The sequence below is a fragment of the Hemiscyllium ocellatum genome, chromosome 19 (genome assembly GCF_020745735.1).
Source record: "Hemiscyllium ocellatum isolate sHemOce1 chromosome 19, sHemOce1.pat.X.cur, whole genome shotgun sequence".
In the NCBI taxonomy this organism is placed as follows: Eukaryota; Metazoa; Chordata; class Chondrichthyes; order Orectolobiformes; family Hemiscylliidae; genus Hemiscyllium; species Hemiscyllium ocellatum.
This window is the reverse complement of record NC_083419.1, coordinates 49,525,467-49,545,023: the sequence shown is the minus strand read 5'-3', so window position 1 is coordinate 49,545,023 and position 19,557 is coordinate 49,525,467. Positions and strand designations below refer to the sequence as shown.

Here is a 19,557-nt window from a genome sequence, read left to right as displayed (position 1 = left end):
CTAGCTGTCAGCCTCTTCAGATTTTCAAACAAACCCAGAATCTGGCTGTTGAAGGATTCTGTTGGAAACAACAGAAAATCTCATGGCCTAGTTCTAAGCCTAATGCCATTGTTTTCTTTTTCCTTGTTGCTACTACTAATTCATGCTGCTATTAAAAATGTAATCAGAAGTCAGTAGGACAGTTAATACAAAAATATTCTTTGCTATTTAGTTTCAAACTGTTGGAATTCTACTGTCTATGGTTTTTTTCCAACATTGAGTTCCTCAGCAACCATGCTTTGATACCTCAGGTTGCAGTTATGTCCAGGAAAAATTGAAGGAACTATCCTGAAATTGGATGCTAGATGCTAATATGGAAACTGATCTTGTCAAGTTAAGTTTGGTTGAATAGACTGTAAGGTCACATTAAGCATTCACTCCTTTCACCATTAATGCACATTAAACACACCAAGTTCCTTTTAACTGCCCCCTCCAATCCCTGACCTCTGTCATCCAGACAGACACTGGTAGCTGCTGCATGGAACATCACTATGTACAAGTTCGCTTTCAAGCAGCAGAACTTTTGTGGCATGCAATGATATCCCTGTACATTTCACTATAAATAGATCAAAACCTTAGAATTCCCTCCCTAACAGCACTGTGAATCTACCCACACAGACTTCAGAAATTCAAGAGGTTGTCCACCATCACTCTCTCAAGGGAAATTATATGTGACAAGTGCCAGTGAAGCCCGCATTCTTTTTTTTTTACCAAAAGCCAATACTTGAATCATTTGAAGTTTGGGCAGAATTTAGGCTCAACTTTTATTGTCCTCAGCATTAAAGAGGCAAGTATGGTTTGAATTGATTTGGTTCCAATGATAAAGTTGTTTGAAATATTAGGGATTGTGCTTTGCTCATTTGAATATGCTGATCTATGAAATAGATTTGATATCTTTAGTTTCTCTCCTGGAAAGGTTGGTCCCAGTGAATGTTGTTGCATTGTTTGTTAATGGGCAACTGAAGTTATTGACTTGGAAGAATATTGTTAGAATTTTGATTTCATTGTACAAAACACTTTTAGTTGCCTTTTTGTAATTTTATTGTTGGAAAGATTATTGTTTTAGTACTAAAACTGAAAGCTGTTAAAATTTCAACTGTTTTAAATGTTTTCAATGCAAAATTTGATTTTCCTTTACAAATATTGTTTGTTCATTGAAGTGAAGGAAGCTTTTTTTTTCCAGGATGGTTGAAGAGATGTGGGTTGAACTTTCTCAAAATAGCTTCACTCAATAAGATTCATTAATTTCTTAACTTAATAATAAATATCTGACATGATGTCATTGGTACTGATAATTTCTAGTATAGTTTTCATGCCAAATTCAACAAGGTGTTCAGATTTTTCATTCAATTTGTTTTGTATTTAAATGAATAAGATTGATAAAGTATCTTAGTTGTTGAATAAAATGTTGAATTTGTCATTCAAATCATCAAAATAATGCAGATTTCACTAACTTTATGGATAAAACCTCTGATACTTTGAGTTGTAATAATGAATTTTTTATTCTCATATGTTTTCTTTTTTTAATCAATTTTCCTGAAGCCTGTACTCAAGAATTATCTTAACTTGTTAGCTTCATCATTAAGGAAACAGTTTACTCACTTAAGGGATAGAAGATGGCCAGTAATATTATCACTTGACTGCTAATCTAGAGACTCAGGTAATGTTCTGGATACTTGGGTTAGAATTCTGCCAAGACAAACAGTGGAATTTGAATTTGATAATCATTTGGAAATAAGAGTGTAATGATAACCATGAAACCATTGCCAATTGTCAGGAAAAACTCACCTGGTTCACTAATGTCTTTTAGCTCAGGAAATCTGATGGCTGTCATGTGACTCCAGGCCCACAGCAATGTGCTTGACTCTTATCTGCACTCTGGGCAATTAGGGATGAGCAACAAAATGTGATGCTGGCTTGTGAAACCCCCATCCCATGAATGATGTTTTAAAAAAATCATAATTGTGGTCCATAGCTTAGGTTTTTGGGCAGAAATTAAACCTTTTCTATGCCTTCCTTCAAAAGACTGGGTTTGCTTTGGGTGATAGCAATTGGTCTCTATTCTCAGGTACTTAATTCAATTTATCAGTGTAAACGCTCGTGAGCTTTTGCTGCTTTCACTGCTTTTTAAAAGTTTTCTTTCCCCTATTATTGACTGTAAGAGGTTTTTGAGACGTAGTGTTCTGGTGACTTGTGTGGCGAAGAGTGTTCCGTACATTCACAACAGTTGTTCGGCTCTGTGGATTTTCTTTCTGGCTGCTGTCTGCTCCTAAAGCTGCAGTGATGATTTCTTGAAAATTCTATTTTTTCCATTCTTCACTTATCTAGATGATATCAATTCAGTTTCTTGACTTTCACTGCTACCACAGTTTTCTAGGTAGTGAATTCATAATATGTCTTTTAATATGATAATATGGTATGAGCTAGGTAGCACGCTACGAGTTTGGGTTTGCGATGCACTGACTGAGGAGAAAGCAAAATCAATAACTGTCTTCAGGCTTAGAATGCAAAGTAACACTACGTACGATATAATGATACTAAATACTGATGCATATGGCAATCATAGATATACCAGGCTCTGACTTATAGTTGCATCAGGTAAGGACTATTCTATCTTCATGCTTCATGTTCGTGAAGTAGTCTCCATTAGTGTCAAGTTCCAGACAGTTCTAACACCTTCCACACTATGCTATTTATGATCAATGATCTGCAGCTCTATGGCATCATGATAAGATTGCTCCAGGATGCTGATGCCCTTGCACAACAACACCTATAAGTTTTTAAAACTCAAAATGCATAAGTGACTGGAGTAAGATTGTGAACCATACGTGCTGCTAACTTTTCCTCACTACCTCTAAGGATACTTTTCAACCAAAACTCATAAGAGTGTATCTTTTGCATGGTAACAATGTTTGGAGGTCTTGTGGTACAGCAAGCAGCATCATTTTCTCTTTCTGAGCCAGAAGCTCTGGGTCAAAGCCCAACTTAAGGAACTTGATGGCCACAGAAGGTGGTTTCATGGTATGTTGACTGTCAACTTGCAAATCCTTCTTGTACACCTGTGGCAGGCAGTGAAATCAGGAGAGTCTCATGGTCTACTAGAACTGTGTGGTTGCTACAATTTAGCAGCAACCCCCTCCCCCATGTTAAATACTCCACAGTCAGGTTATTGCCACAAACTGTATTTCTCATTTCAAGGGACCTCCAGAAGGAGCAGCAGCAAGAGGCAAAGGTGGGATTGGAGTTTGAGCTAGACTATGAGATTCTTTGTTGTTTCGACAAGATTTTCAACAACCAGAATTAAGGTTTGCTCAAAAATTAGAATAAGTTGACAGCAGATATTAATTCGGCACTTTAGTTTTCCTTTTGGCTTTGGATCCATTAACAATTTGACTTGAAGTGCAAACTAGTTTTGCTTGTTCTAAATTAGCTTTGCTGCTCTTGGCACTTATATTTTAAACTGAGCAAGAGGAGACCTGAAAAGCAGGTCTCAAACATGATCAAGGTTTGAACAGACAACATTGTATGTCTCAAGGTATTTAGTAACTTAGATGCAGTGTACTGATGGCGTTTGGGTGCAATAGGGAGGGATTAAATTACACTTGGCTTGTATTTACCTTTCTCATTTAATAGTTTAAATATCCATGAGTGTAACTAGGTAAATCAATGGAAATTACATTTTGATTGCAGTGCCTTAATGTGCAATTTCCTGCAAAATCTTAATTTAAAATACTTCAAACTCTTGCTTTTGGGTGGATTATGAAAGTTTCTAAACACACTTCCCTCAAATTATAGCTAGGCACTTTACAAGACTGTAGATTAGATTAGATTAGATTAGATTCCCTACAGTGTGGAAACAGGCCCTTTGGCCCAACCAGTCCACACTAAACCTCCGAAGAGTAACCCACCCAGACCCACTTCTCTCTGACTAATGCACCTAACACTATGGGCAATTTAGCATGGCCAATTCACCTGACCAGCACATTTTTGGACTGTGGGAGGAAGGAGCACCCGGAGAAAACCCACGCAGGCACAGGGAGAACGTGCAAACCCCACTTAGAAGAATTCCAAATATGTTGCGTTTTGCAGCAGAGTCAGTTTTTTATTTAGCATAAGCTGAATATATACTTCCGATTATCTTCAGTCATCGCCTCTAGCTTTACAAATGATAAGCAGCTGGGGCTGGAAAGGCATGAGGTGTATGTTGCCTGTGCACATAGTCCATTTTATGTTTCCCTGCACTGAATTATCAGGCGAAGTGCTTAGTACAGCATTTGTGTTAACATGTTTGTAAATCCTCAAGTAATGTAGAGCAGAACTGAAACCTGGAAACAGCTGTTTCCTATTTAACAGAGGAGAATTATTGTAGCTATTTCAGAATTTATTTCCTCATTGTCAAATCAATTTAGTGTGTTTTGATCAGTATACATGTATGCTTTGATTGTAGCACAAGAATAGTTCACTTCTATTTCGTACCTGTGATGAACATGTGGAATAGTTAGCTTTTTTGCTGAAATCTGTTTGATTACATTTCAGAAATGGGATTATTAAATCTTGCCTCTTTTGTTTATTATTATTGATGAGGTTTGTGCTGGAAGCAGTTTGTTTCCTTTCTGACCATTTTCCCATACATCTCTTTTATAAGCCATGATGTGGAGGCGCTGGTGTTGGACTTGGGTGGACAAAGTTAAAAATCACACAACACCAGGTTATAGTACAACAGGTTTATTTGGAAGTTCTAGCTTTTGGAATGCTGCTCTTTTGTCAGGTAGCTAGTGGTGCTGGATCATAGGATATAGCATTTATGGTAAAAAATCAACGTGCCATCCAGCTGCTGCAATGTTGAACAAACTTAGATTGCTGTTGTCTTTAATCACTTAGATTGGGTTGCAGGTTTTGACTCATTAATATGTAAATTCAAGTCACATTCCTGAGATAATTTAAGATTTTATAATAAAAAGGTGACATCTCAGCTCAGACAATGCATTAAAGGTGTGAGTTAGAGTCTGTCTGTGTTCCAATCTTGAGTCAGACTGGTTGTATTTCCAAAGTAGGAATTTATAAAATGTCATATGGACTGACTGCCTGCAGACTGTGTGCTTTTTGAACAAATAGAATGTGTCTGCAAATATAAATCCACAAAAGCAAATTCACCCCATAGACTTATATGCATGTGAGGGAGTGAGAGAGAATGTGAGTGTGAGTGTTGCATGTTTGTGTGTGTGTTTTGATAGAGTATGTGTGTGAGTGTGACGGAGTATATGCCTGTGAGAGGGTGTGCATGTGAGTGTGGGGTGGGTGTGTGTCTGAGAGACAGCATGCACATGAGAGAGGGTCTGCGTGAGTGTGTGAACGTGATCGTGTATAAGAGAGTGGGTGTATTTATGTGTATGTGTGCTTGTGTGTCAGTGTGTGTGTGTGTGTGTGACAGTGTATAGTGTAGTGGGGTCACCTGTAATGTGACATGAACCCAAGATCCCAGTTGAGGCCATCCCCATTGGTACTGAACTTGGCTTATGATCTTATAGTCTTGTGTAAGAGTGTACAGTGCAGTAGAGTCACACCTGTAGTGCAATATGAACCCCGAACTTGGCTATCAGCTTCTACTCGGTCACTCTGCATTGTCGCATATCTTGAAGTCCTCCTTGGGGGACAGTCACCCGAGACCCGAGGCTGAATGTCCTTGACTGCTGAAATGTTCCCAGCAGGAGGGGGAACATCCCTGCCTAGCGATTGTTGAATGGTGTCTATTCATCCGTTGTAGCTTAGTCTTGCCAAGTACCATGTCTCAGGGCATCCTTGCCTGCAGTGAATAGTAAAGACAACATTAGCTAAGTCATGTGAGTACCTGCCGCATACACGGTGGATGATGTCCCCAAGGGTAATGGTGGTATCCATATTGACACTCTGACATGTCTTGCAGTGGTTGCCATGACAGGGTTGTGAGTGTTGTGGTCAATGTTGGTCCTGAAAACTGAGCAGTTTGCTGCGAACAATGATCTGTTTAAGGTTTGGTGGTTGTTTAAAGGCGAGAAATGGAGACATACTGAAGGTATTGGTGTGGTGCTCATCCTCATCGATAATGTGTTACAGGCTCTGAAGAACATGGCATAGTTGCTCCTCTCCCAGTACTGGACAACGAAGGGTACCCTATCGGTTGTATCCCATGTCTGTCTCCTGAGGAGGACATTACGGTTTCTCGCTATGGCATATCGGAGCTGGCGATCGGTGAATTGAGCATCGTACCCTGTTCTTATGAGGGTGGCCTTCAGCACCTTCAAGTATCAGTAGTGTTCCTCTTCATCGTATGTAAAGAACTTGTCCGTAGAGGATGGCTGTTTTAATATGTTTTGGGTGGAAGCTGGAGAAGTGCAGCATCATGAGGTTATCTGTGGGTCTGAGGTACTGAGATGCCTGTGTTTGATGGAGATGTGTGTGTCCAAGAATCAGACTGATTCTTAACAGTAGTCCATGGTAAGTCTGATGGTGGGATGAAACTTGTTGATATCACTGTGCAGTTGTTTCAGTGAGTCCTTGCCATGGGTCCAGAGGAATAAAACATCATCAATATATTTGGTGTATAGTGTTGGTTGGAAGTCCTAGTCAGCGAGGAAGTCTTATTCAAACTTGTATATGAAAATGTTGGCATATTGGGGTGCAAAACCCCATGGCTGTTCTGTGTGTCTTATGAAGAACTGGTTGTCAAAGGTAAAGACGTTGTGGTCAAGGATAAAGCAGATGAATTGTAGAATGGTGCTGGAGATTGGCAGTATTGAGTACTGAGGCTGTTGTAGCTATGGGGGATGCTGGCGTAGAGTGCCAAAACTTCCATTGTGACAAGGAATGTTACTGTTTCGACTGGTCCATGGGTGCCTGAGGTTCTGTAAGAAATCTGTAGTGTCGCAACAGAACCTGGGAGTTCTCTGTACAATGTCTGAGCTGAGATGTTCCCTTTTTTAAAATAAAACCTTAAGTTATCTCAGGACTGTGACTTGAAAGAAGTTTTGAGATTTACATTAATGAATCAAAACCTGCAACCTATTCTAAGTGATTAAAGATTTAACAGCAATCTAGGTTTGTTCAATACATTGTATCAGTAGTGTGATACTTTGATCTTTTACTATAATTCTGTGTCCTATGATCCTGCTCCACTAGCTACCTGACAAAGGAACAGCACTCCGAAAGCTTGTATTTCCAAATAAACCTGTTGGACTATAATCTGGTGTTGTGTGCCTTTTATAAGCATTAGCAAGAATGTTTACAGAAGTGGTATGAAAAGATTGTCAAGTATGTCACCCTGACATGAACACACCTTGCTTATCATTGCTATCAAAATTAACAGAAAATCAGTTTCTCAATAGTTATGTCTCCTGAACTTTGTCAGTTTACAGAAGGTTAATAGGCTTGAGTTTCTCAACTGTCTTCCTCAAAAACAGTTTCCCATAGGAACATTCAATTATTGAACAAATGCAGCTTTCTTTCAGTGTAAGTATCCAGGACCTGATGTAATCTGTTCAATTTCAATCTGAACTGAAGCTTCTCTTCATTTTCTGGTTATTTTTCAAGTCTGCCTTTGTTATTTGTTACTTCTCACCATTTTACCTAATTTCAGAAAATAAATTCAAAAGTATTTTAGAGCAACCAAGTATTTACATAAAGCAACCTGGAGTGATCTGGGGTGCTTCAGTGGTTAGCACTGCTTTCTCACAGTGCGAGGGAAATGGATTCAATTCCAGCCTGGGGCATCTGTGTGCAGCTTGTATATGCTGCCTATGTTTATGTTTCTGCAGGGTGCTCTGGTTTCCTTCCGTGGGGCTGGTTCTGGGTGGGTTGCTCTTTGGTGTGTGTGTGTGGGGGGTGGGGGGGGGGGGGGGGGGGAGTCAGTGCAGACTCATTGGGCCCAATGGCCTCTATTTGTACCATAGAGATTCTATGATCTCTGATTGAGGGATGATGTTGTGATTTTTCATGTTCCTTGAGTATATCTCTGATTTCTGACAGATGATCAGTATTTTTGCAGTTAATTTAGACTGTTTTAGGTAAAAAAAAATAGTTTTTTTAGCACCCATATCAGTTAGAAGCTAAGTTTTTCAATAAGTTTTTGGTTATTTATACATTTTAAAGTAATTAGAAGAAGTGCACCACATCTGTGTGTGTGTGGGCGGCACGGTGGCACAGTGGGCGGCACGGTGGCACAGTGGTTAGCACTGCTGCCTCACAGCGCTAGAGACCCGGGTTCATTTCCCGCCTCAGGCGACTGACTGTGTGGAGTTTGCACGTTCTCCCTGTGTCTGCATGGTTTTCCTCCGGGTGCTCCGGTTTCCTCCCACAGTCCAAAGATGTGTGGGTCAGGTGAATTGGCCATGCTAAATTGCCCGTAGTGTTAGGTAAGAGGTAAATGTAGGGGTATGGGTGGGTTGCGAGTCGGTGTGGACTTGTTGGGCCGAAGGGCCTGTTTCCACACTGTAAGTAATCTAATCTAATCTAATCTAATCTCACATCAAGAAGAAAATGATATGCTGATAGTGTTAGATTAGGAGCACATGTTTAAAGTAAGAGGGGAAGGTTTAAAAAGGACAGGAGGGGGAGCCTGTTTACAGAGAGAGTGGTTCATGTGTGGAATGAACTGCCAGAGAAAGTGGTGGATGCATGTACAATTACAACATTTAAAAGATATTTGGATAAGTTCATAGGAAAATTTGGAAGGATATGGGTCAAGTGCAGACAGATGGGACTAGTTTAGTTTGTGAACTCGGTCCGAATGGACTGAAGGGTCAGTTTCCATGACACTATGACTCTGTGACTCTATGGCCATCAAGCTTCCAGGTTTAATCTGACTTAGTTACCATGTGGAGAGGGCAGTAATAAAAATGAGATCTATTCTTTAGTTTTAGTCAAAGCAAGTCATATTAAGGTATTTATAGATTAAAATTCATTTGCTTCCAGCTTTGATCAATGAATACTACAAAGACAGCTTAAAACTGGCTTTGAAGTTGTAGCATGGGAGGAGGCAAACCACATTGAAACAAAATATCCCATGTTCCATAGCATGTATAACACCTGGTTGGTGGTTTATCAGGATGTCAGTTACCTAAATCCACACCCATTACAGTGGGGAAATCTGCACATGTCCAGTTATAATGTTTAAAATATGAACACTCTACAAGGAATAGAACACTAGCCAGTGGTGTAAAAAATGATAGTTTGTCCGTAGCTTTTCATGAAGCTTTGATGCAAGCAAACAGGGTTCTAGGTTGTATTCACTACAAATACATTGTTATGTCCAAGAGCTGGTTTAGCTTCACTTATAACAGTGTCCAGTTTTAAATCCCTTTAGAATAGGTTCTGGAAAGCATACAGAGGAAGTTATCCATTAGTTTCCGGTTTAAAACATTTCAGCTCAGTCTTAGCAGTTTAAACAGATATTGAAATGGGGTAGTTTATCTGTAGCTAACTGGTTAAGGTGATGACTTAGAAATCTATTAGAGCTTTCCCAGACAGGTTCAAATTCAGCCAAACATGTTAAGGTCTTGTGATGCAGTCCTTCCATGTGGGCCAGAAGATCTGGGTTCATGTGCCCTGGAGATGTGTCATAATGTTTCTGAACAGGTTGGTTAAAATAACTAAGGGACTCAATTGTTTTGACACCGATCACTTATGTCAATTGGCTAGTTAGGTAGGGTCAGGGTTTAAGTAAGGGTTAAAGTAGGATAGACATTTGGTTGTTTTTTCCTAAAGAAGATTTTATCTGTTCAGTAGGTTGCTGGTTAGTGCAGTGCTAATTTGTTTAAGAGAGCCTACAACATCTTTCTGAACTGGGGAGAAGTTCACTACTTAGAAAAGGTAGCTTATACTCTATCAATTAAACCAGGGTCAATAGTTTTAGTCATTTACTGTGCTATGAGGAATTTTCTCAGGTATTTCCTCTGATAAGACTGTTTTTATTCTTGGTTCCAGGTGAGTGAAGGGTGGTTGTGTTACCTGGACTAATTGGTCTTTCCTGTGTGTCATTTTGACACTTTCATGTGTTAGTATAATTGCCAAGTCAGCACTGTCTTTCCTCCTCACTTTGGTGCATTCTAGATGCTAATTCAATGTGATTGCTGCCAGTTTGATTTAGATGGAGGAATAGGTAAAGTATGAGGAGCAACTGTTGTTACTAAGTCTGTCAGACGATAATAGGTGAAAGTGTTTGCTCATAGGGGTAATAGCCAGCAAAGAGGATGTATAGGCTGAGAGTCTGTTTTCTTGGAATCATCTGAACAGCAGTGTATTAGACAGCCATTTTTTTACTTTTGGCAGATACCTGCAGTTTTCGACAACAGAATATTCTGCTTTCTGGGTGAGGAGACCAGTCCTTGCAAGCATCTGTCAATATTATCACTACTTTTAACTTACTTGGCATTGTCTCCTTCCAGTCTGTGATAAATGGCTTCTCCAGCATAATCCAGTGCAGAGGTACATTAAGAAAGCCAACAATGCACTGTTCATCAGGACTAAACAGTAAATCAGTTTCTGTCAATGCAAGAGAGATCAGGTGATTTGCAGCAGGGAAGGGGAAATTGACATGATATCTTGTTCCAGGAGTTGTCATACTGCTCAGAATAGAGTTGTCTGTTTTGGTCCACGGTCAGAGATGAGTGGGTAGCAAGTACGAGTGAGGCATGGTGATTGAGAAGCACGAAGTGGATGAGCTTCAGTCTTTTAAATTGTCTGAGAAGTTCGAGATTCTAGAAGGCTGTTTGGACAAATGTGGCGGCTACAAATTATACCTTTGAAAATATCAACCAAGAGTCAGCCATGACTATAGAAAGAAGGATGTTAAACAGAAGTGCTAACGTTAGAATTGGTTCTTGACTATTTCTGTTTTATTATATGACTTGTAGTATTCAAATTTTGCTGCAAAAGTATTCTCAAGCGTCAGCTGTCTTTCACAATCATCTGGGACCTCCCTGCAGGGTTGAGTCTGGTGTAGTAATGTAACGGCAAACGGAAGTAAGATGACACCTCTAAATATTTTTAGCCAGTTTCATTACTGGTGTTATTCAGGAAATGTGTTTGACTGCTCACCAAAGCTGTCAGGTTTAACTTGCTGAAGATCCTTTGTGTGACAGTATACAGTGCTGCTGGGTGGAAAAATGGATCAGACTATATATTTCAAAGTCAAAGATTCACAAATTGTTCTGACTGGTAGGTAAATTTTACAAACACACAAACTACAGGGAATGTTTGAAATGGTAATTTGTTTGGTAATATTTTAAAGTAAATATTACTCCATAATATGCACTGATGTCTTTAATAATATGCACTGATGTCTTTAACTAGTTTTGATTAAAAAAAGTGTAATGTCATGGTGATCTGTTTTACGTTCTCAACGCAAACATTGTTTGTATACAGAAGTATACCGCAGTTAACTTGAGTGCATCAGTGTAAAAAGATATACGATTTAATAACAGTCTAAAGGTTTGAAGCTTTGTATACACAATTAGTTTTGATAAATCATGTGCTGTGGTATATGGTTATTATCCAAACCGAATTATAGAATGGAGCGTATTTAGATTATTCGACATGTGGGCTGTATTTCCTGATGCTCAGGGAGTTGTTTCTGAACCATAGTTGGGAGTTGCGCATGACAACCCTGCAGAATCTCCAATATAACAGACTGCAAGGAACTGCATGGGAAATTCAACATTCCACTGAGCAATTGCCTAATGCTTCAAACACTCCAAATATATCAATTTAAATCAGATAATTCAGATGATCCCAGCGCAGTTAAGTAAATAGTCGCACCATAAAATCCTGATTAATTTTAATTCAAATCTTGTCTAACTCTTGGGTACTTATTAAATTGACCCTCAACTTAGCATGCACCCTCAGTCCCTCTGGATCACCCAGAGACTGAACAGGCGCACACTTCTCTTTTTATTAATTTATATGATGTGGACACCATTGGGCCAGCATTTATTTCCCCTCGAGAAAAGCTGGTGGTGAGATGCCTTCTGGAGCTGCTGCAGTCCATGTGCTCTACGTAGACACACAATGCCATTAATGAGGGAATTTCAGATCGTGGACCCAGCAACACAAATGCAATGATGATATATTTCCAAGTCTGAGTGGTGAGTGGCTTGGAGGGGAATTTCAAGGTGATGGTATTTCCATGTATCTGCTGCCCTTGTCCTTCTAGATGACAGTGGTCATGAGTTTGGAAAACCCTCCTGGAGATAACTCCTTCCTCTGGGATTTGACCTCATTCTCCTATTTAGTCTTTCCAACTCGCTCTCCTAATTTGTACCTAGGATATGAAGCCCAATCCTCAGATCCCAGGACCCAATTCAACCCCCAAACCCATTGACTACACACTGTCAGACCAAACAACCCTTTCCCTGCTCCAGGCCCAACTCAGCTGCCCATTGGGGATATGATCCTCCAGCCCCTTCCACTGCTCTGGACCTGACCGCAACCTCTGACCTCCTTTGGACCTGGTATCTCCCACTCTGGTCTATCCTAAACAATCTATTATTTAACAGGTTTCCCTTGCCAACTTGCATTTTGGCTCCCTATCCACTGCCCACCTGACACCTTACTAACCAGAAATTGAAATAGGGAAGGGAATGGCCGTGACCACAGAGGGAGTGAGCAAGTGAGTGACCATTGAACGAGAGGCTGCCACTGTGAGGGCCTTTAAAGGGAAACAACATCACACCTAGACCCAGGCACTGGATAGGACACAGACCTGTGAACTCCCTCAACATCCTAATGCATTGGTATCCTAACAACTCATTTATCTTATATACTTAAACTTTCACAGGAGCTGCCAATGTTGCAGTCTGTGATGGTGGACATTTACATTTCAGAACATGACTGCTATGAAGAAAAGGCTGTATGGTTTACCTTCCTGCAACTGTTCTGTCTGAATGGAATTATGGCTCCACATTTCTGAAGGAGTCCTGATCGGAACCTCCTATCAGAAACTTGGAACTCATACACAGCGTGAAGGAAGAAGTGCAAGGTCAATCTGTGGAGAGCGCCGTTCCTCAGAAAATCCTACCTGCTGTTACATAAAGATTTAATAACATAAAGAAATTTGCATATTATCTGGAATTGTTTTACGCAGTGTACTGTTTTGTGTTGTTTTTATATGTCAATCCAAAAATTAGAATAGCAAGTTAGTTTTGCTAAACCTAGATAAAACACTATTTCTGACTTAGACGGAGTATTTAATCAAATTCTGGGGATCACATTTTAAGAAGGATGTGTAAGCTTTGGACAGTATAGAGAAGAGTTTACTGGAATAGTCGCAAGTGTAAAAGATGATGGATTCATGGATAAGCAGAAGAAGCTGTAGTTTTTATCTTTAGAAAATAGAAGGTAAAAAGGAGAGTTGAAAGAATCTGCTAATAATCGTATAGTGTTTAGATATTGTTGCAATATTGTAAGAGGCTATTAATGTTTAAAGAGGATCTGAAACTTCCAGTAATTGCAGATGTAAGGTTACAACAGTGAAATGTATAGAAAGTTGCCAAATAATATTGCCACCAAAGTGCCTCAATAAGTCTTGTCTCTCTCCTATAACTTAATGTACTCCTTGGTTCAGCAGCTGAGGAGAAGGGAGCTGACTCAGCAATAGAGCCCTTTGGTCCTGGAAGTTAGGTTAGGTGACCCCAAGGATGTTTGTGTCTAGATGAGCCAGACATATCAGGATTTTCTTACCAGATGTAAGTGGACCCTCTGCGAAGTGAACTCCCAAGGTTCTGAGGGGCAGCAGACAGGGTGGAGCTCTAGGGCCTGGCCACCTCTGAACTGTCCTGAAGGGAGACTTCTGAAAGGCTTGATTGTGGTTCATATTCCAACTGGGTGCTACCTTGTGTGGAAGGGGACACCTGTAATATACGCCAGGTTCCCCATTGCCCTATTGCCATGCCTTCTTCCTTGGGACCAGTTGCTGAGGAGCTGACCCTGAGTGTACTGGTCTTGCCTCTCCATAGCAGTCTGCATGGCCTATGCTGCAAGCCATTTGTTCTGCCACTCTTAAATTTTATTCATTTGTGGGACTTGGGCGTCACTGGCTGGCCAGCATTGATAACCTATCCCTATTTCCCTTTGAGAAGGTGGTGGTGAGCTGTCTTTTTTAAACCGCTGTAGTCCACTTGCTGTGGGTTGATCCACAATGTCGATAGGGAGACAATCCCAGGATTTTGACCCAATGACTGTGAAGGAACGGTGGTATATTTCCAAGTCAGCGTGGTAAGTGGCTTGGAGGGGAATTGCAGGTTGTAGTGTTCCCAAGTACCTGTTGCTGTTGTCCTTCTAAATGGAAGTGGTCGTGGAGTTAGAAGGTGTGGTCTAAGGATTTTTGGTGAATTTCTGCAGTGCACCTTGTAGATTGTACACACTGCTGCGAACAAGCACCGGTGTTGGAGGGATTGAATGTTTGTAGATGTGGTGCCAATCAAGTGGGTTGCTTTGATTGATGGTGTCAATTTTCTTGAGTGTTGTTGGAGCTGCACCCATCCAGGCAAGTGGGGAATATTACATCACATTCCTGACTTGTGTCTTGAAGGTAGTGGATTGACTTTGGGGTGTCAGGAGGTGAGCTACTCACTGCAATATCCCTAGTCTCTGATCTGCTCTTGTAGCCACTGTGCTTATGTGGTGAGTCCAATTAAGTTTCTGGTCAATGGTAACCCCAAGGATGTTGACAGTGATGGTATTACCATTGAATGTCAAGGGGCAGTGGTTAGAGTGTCTCTGATTGGTGATGGTCATTGTCTGGCATTTGTGTGGTGCAATAGTTATTTGCTGCTTATCGACCCAAGTCTGGATATTGTCCAGATTTTGTTGCGTTTGAGAACAGATTGCTTTTGTATCTGAGGAGTCGTGGATAGTACTGAATATGGTGCAATCATCGGTGAACATCCCCACTTCTGACCTTAAGACAGAGGGAAGGTCATTGATGAAGCAGCTAAAGATTCTTCGGCCTAGGACACTATCCTGAGGGACTTCTGCAGAGATGTCCTGGAGCTGAGATAACTGACCCTCCATCTTCCTTTGTGCCAGATATGACCCTAACCAGAGGTGTGTTTGCCCCCGATACTCATTAATTCCAGTTTTGCCAGGGCTCCTTGATGCCATACTCAATCAAATACAGCCTTGATGTCAAGGGCTGTCAGTCTCACCTCACGTCTGGAATTAGGCTCGCTTGTCCATGTTTGAACCAAGACTGTAATGAGGTCAGGAGCTGAGTGACCCTGGGAAAACCCAACCTGGGTGTCACCAAGCAGGTTGTTACTGAGCAGATGCTGCTTGATAGCACTTTTGATGACCCCTTCCATCACTTTACTGATGATGGGGAGGAGGCTGATTGGGCAGTAACTGGCCGTGTTGGATTTGTCCTGCTTTTTGTGTGCAGGACATACCTGGGCAATTTCCACATGGTCGGGTAGATGCCAGTGTTGTAACTGTACTGGAAGAGCTTGGTCAGGAGAGCAGCAAGTTCTGGAGCACACATCTTCAGTACTTTTGCCGGAATGCTATCAGGATCCATTGCCTTTGCAGTATCCAGTGCCTCCAGCCGTTTCATGATATCACGTGGAGTGAATAGAATTGGCTGGAGACTGGTATCTGTGATGTTGAGGACCACTGGAGGAGCCCGAGATGGATCATCCACTCATCACTTCTGACTGAAGATTGTTGCGAATGTATCAGCTTTATTTTTTGCACTAATATGCTGGGCTCCTTCATCATTTGAGAATGGGGATATTGTGTAGCGTCCTCCTCCAATGAGTTGTTTAATTGTCCACCACTATTCACGTCTGGATGTGGGAGGACTGCAGAGCTTAGATCTGATCCATTGGTTGTGGAATCACTTAGTTCTTTTTATAAGTTGCAGTTTATGCCGTTTGGCACGCAAGTAGTCCTGTTTGATAGCTTCACCATGTTGACACCTCATTTTTAGACATGCCTAATGCCTAATGCATGCCCTCCTACACTCTCCATTGAACCATCCCCTGACTTGATGGGAATGGTTGAGTGGGGGTTATGCCAGGCCATGAGGTTGCAGATTGTGCTGGAGTACAGTTCTGCTGCTGTTGATGGCCCAGTCTTGAGATGCTAGATCGGTTTGAAGTCTGTCCCATTCAGCACGGCGATAGTGCCACACAACATAATGGAGGTTATTCTCAATGTGAAGGTGGGATTTCATCTCCACAAGTACAGTGTGATGGTCACTTTTGCCTATACTCTCATGGATAGATGCTTCTGCAGCTGGCAGATTAGTAAGGATGAGGTCAAGTATGTTTTTCCTCTTGTTTGTTCCTTTACCACCTGCCGCAGACCCAGTCTTGCAGTTATATCTTTTAGGACCCGGCCAGCTCGATCAGTAATGCTGCTGATCCAGGTGGACATTGAAATCCCCCACCCAGAGTACATTTTGTGCTCTTGCCACCCTCAGTGCTTCCTCCATGTGGTGTTCAACATGGAGAAGTACTGATTCATCAGCCGAAGGAGGATGGTACGTGGTAACCAGTAAGAGGTTTCCTTGCCCAGGTTTAGCCTGGAGCCATGAGGCTTCATACCATCCGGAGTCACTGTCAAGAACTCCCAGGGCAACTCCCTCTCGACTGTATACCACTGTGTAGCCACCTCTGCTGGGTTTGTCCTGCCAGTGGGACAGGACATATCCAGGGGTGGTAATGGTGGTGTCTGGGATGTTATCTGTAAAGTATGATTCAGTTAGAATGACTGTCAGGCTGTTGCTTGACTAGTCTGTGAGATAGCTTCCCAATTTCAGCACTAAGCCCCAGATGTTGATAAGGAGGATTTTGCATGGTCGATGGGGCTGTTTGTTTTTTTGCTATTGTCTTTTCCAGTTCCAAGTCAATGCCAGGTGGTCCATCCAGTTTCATTTCTTTGTTGAGACTTTGTAATGATTGATACAACTGAGTGGCTTGCTTGGTCATTTCAAAGGGCAGTTGAGAGTCAACCAGATTGCTGAGGATCTGGAGTCACATGGAGGCCAGACCAGATAAAAATGGTAGATTTCCTCCCCTTAAAGGGCAGTAGTGAACCAGATGGGTTTTTCAACAATTAACAATGGTTTTATGGCCATCGGTCAACTCTTAATTCCAGATTTTATTTTTTAAAAAATTGAATTCAAATTCCACCATCAGCTGTGGTGAGATTTAAACCCACGCCCCCAGAACATTATTCTGGGTTTCTGGACTCATAGGTCAAGTGATGATATCTCTAGGCCATCACCTCCCTCAGTGAGTGCTATTTCATTCTGTGACCCATATGAATAATTTCATTTTCCATTGAAGTTTTACAACTTTTTTTTCCGTCAGAGTTTTATAGCTTTTAGCTCATTTTATATAGATAATAATTGAGATACCGGCCCTCCCAAGAGATCTAGAAATGGATCACCCAGTGTTGAAGTTTTTTTTTTCATTTTCCCCTGTCCTCTAACTTAAGTTACTTAAATTTAGATGTTTGACTTTTTAATACATTCATGATGTTTGTCAATTTATTCATCAGGATCTTCCTTACAACAGTCTAATTTCTTAAACTAAAAGTTATATCCTCAGACATAGGAATTATGAACCAGATGTTTTCAACAATAGAGTGACTACAGACAAATGTAAAAGCTTCTTTTCAGGTTTCTCCCTAACACAGAGAGCTTCTTCTCTTTGGTAGCATGAAGAAGAAAGAAAAAAATAAATAAAATAAAGGATATAATGTTAAACATGGTGTAGGAACAGAGAGGTGTGGGGGTAAACGTGCATAAATCAAATTTATCAGGAGAGGCTAAAAAAGTGATTGAAAAGACATTCAAGCTCTTTGGCTTTATAAATAAAGGCATAAATAAAGGTACAAAAGCAAGTAATTTACTGATAATCTTTTTAAAACACTGGTTTGAGCATTCTGTCCAATATAGAATTCCGCATTATGAAAGCATTTGGGATGGTGTCAAAAAGATTGGTAAGCATTGTTCCAGGACTGAAACACTTCAATTCTGTAAGTAGATTGAAGAAGCTCTGTGGTTCTATTTAGCAAAGAGCAAGCTGAGAGCAGTTTTGACAGAATGTGAAAAAAATCGATGCTCTGGGCAGAGTACAAATGAATGAATGCTATTGGCAGAGAGGTGAAGAACTAAAGGACACCAGTATTAGACAATGCAAAAGAACCATTGACACCATGTAGAAAATGTGCGTATGTAGCAATTAGACAAAAAATTAGAATGCAGAGCCTGAAAAGAGCAGTGGAAGTAGATTTAGCCAAGGCTTCCCAAAAGAAATTGGATGATTATCTGAAAAGAAAACTATAGTGAAAATGTAGGGAATGGATCTAGTTACATTAATCTTGCAGAAAATTGGCACAGTCTTGACATGCCATGTGTCCTTGCTGTAGCCTGTTAGCCAGTTAGCCCAAGCTAAGATGTGCAGTCAGTGGCTAAATTCATCCTGCAACGGCATCTCCATCCCCATTCAGTGAGAACAGCAGCTTTCCATCAACCAAGCCACAGTCATGAGAGTATCACTGCATTGGAACCCCAGGTGAATAGACACAGAAAACAAGCATTAAAAGCACATGTGATGCTAAGTAGTCACCTTTTGTGTGCCAGATGCTTTAATTTTATTTACAAATTTGGTGTGGAAAGTTCATGTTGTGGAGATTAATATTTTTGCAGCATGGCAAAGTAAACACTGTGATAGTCAGTGACAGAAAATAGGTAGGGGTCAATCTGTGAATGAATGTAACATTGGAGTTTGAGTGACTGGGACTACAATCAGAAGAGATCTTCATGCTGACTCGGGTGGAAAGGAGCTGTCAATATTGTCCCCCTGTTTCCTCCTTGTCCTCATGCTCCTGCTCCTCACCTGCTCACCATATAGCTAGTGGCAAGGGTTGTACCCTCATGGTGAAGAAGTGGTGCAGGATCCAGGGCACTTGACTTCTGTTTTTCCAAGTGCTGTGGGTCACACGCAGTGCATTCAGATGCCAGGAGTATTTAAACAGCATGCTAATGGCCATTACAATAACATTTCATGAGATAGCATTGTTTTACCACACAGAAAACAATGACTGCAGATGCTGGAAACCAGATTCTGGATTAGTGGTGCTGAAAGAGTACAGCAGTTCAGGCAGCAGGAGCAGCAAAATCGACATTTTGGGACATCAGGATGAAGGGCTTTTGCCCGAAATGTCGATTTGTTTTCTGTGTATATATGCCATCTATGTATGTGAATTGCACATCAGAGTCATGAATTATGTGACCAACAGAGAGACGGTGCCTACCAGTGGCCACCATTTGGTTTATGATGGTGGATCAAATGTAACTGGCACCGTAACTTCTACCAAGATACTAAGTATTTACATGTATGTTGTACTGCTCAGGGTCACATGCCAAACAGTATTGAAGATGTGGAATCTATTTTGTTATTAGTAGAGAGTATTATTGACATGTGGCATATGCAAAACAATGTGTACGTAGTAAGCATGCCTTTACTGAAGTGCATCCAT

General features: G+C 40.9%; 1 protein-coding gene across 2 annotated transcripts in view; it reads left to right on the top strand.

The window, feature by feature from the left end:
• LOC132824971 (FYVE, RhoGEF and PH domain-containing protein 4-like) overlaps nucleotides 1-19,557 on the top strand; it is a 249,282-nt gene that overhangs the window by 66,210 nt on the left and 163,515 nt on the right. The window contains exon 1 of one of the 2 annotated variants that reach the window (XM_060839901.1): nucleotides 11,109-11,229. The exons of the other annotated variant lie outside the window; for it this stretch is intronic. Coding sequence (XP_060695884.1) covers nucleotides 11,178-11,229 — 52 coding nt within the window. The 5' untranslated portion in view covers nucleotides 11,109-11,177. Of the gene's footprint in view, nucleotides 1-11,108; nucleotides 11,230-19,557 lie in introns of those variants that run through there. 2 annotated transcript variants of the gene reach the window in all.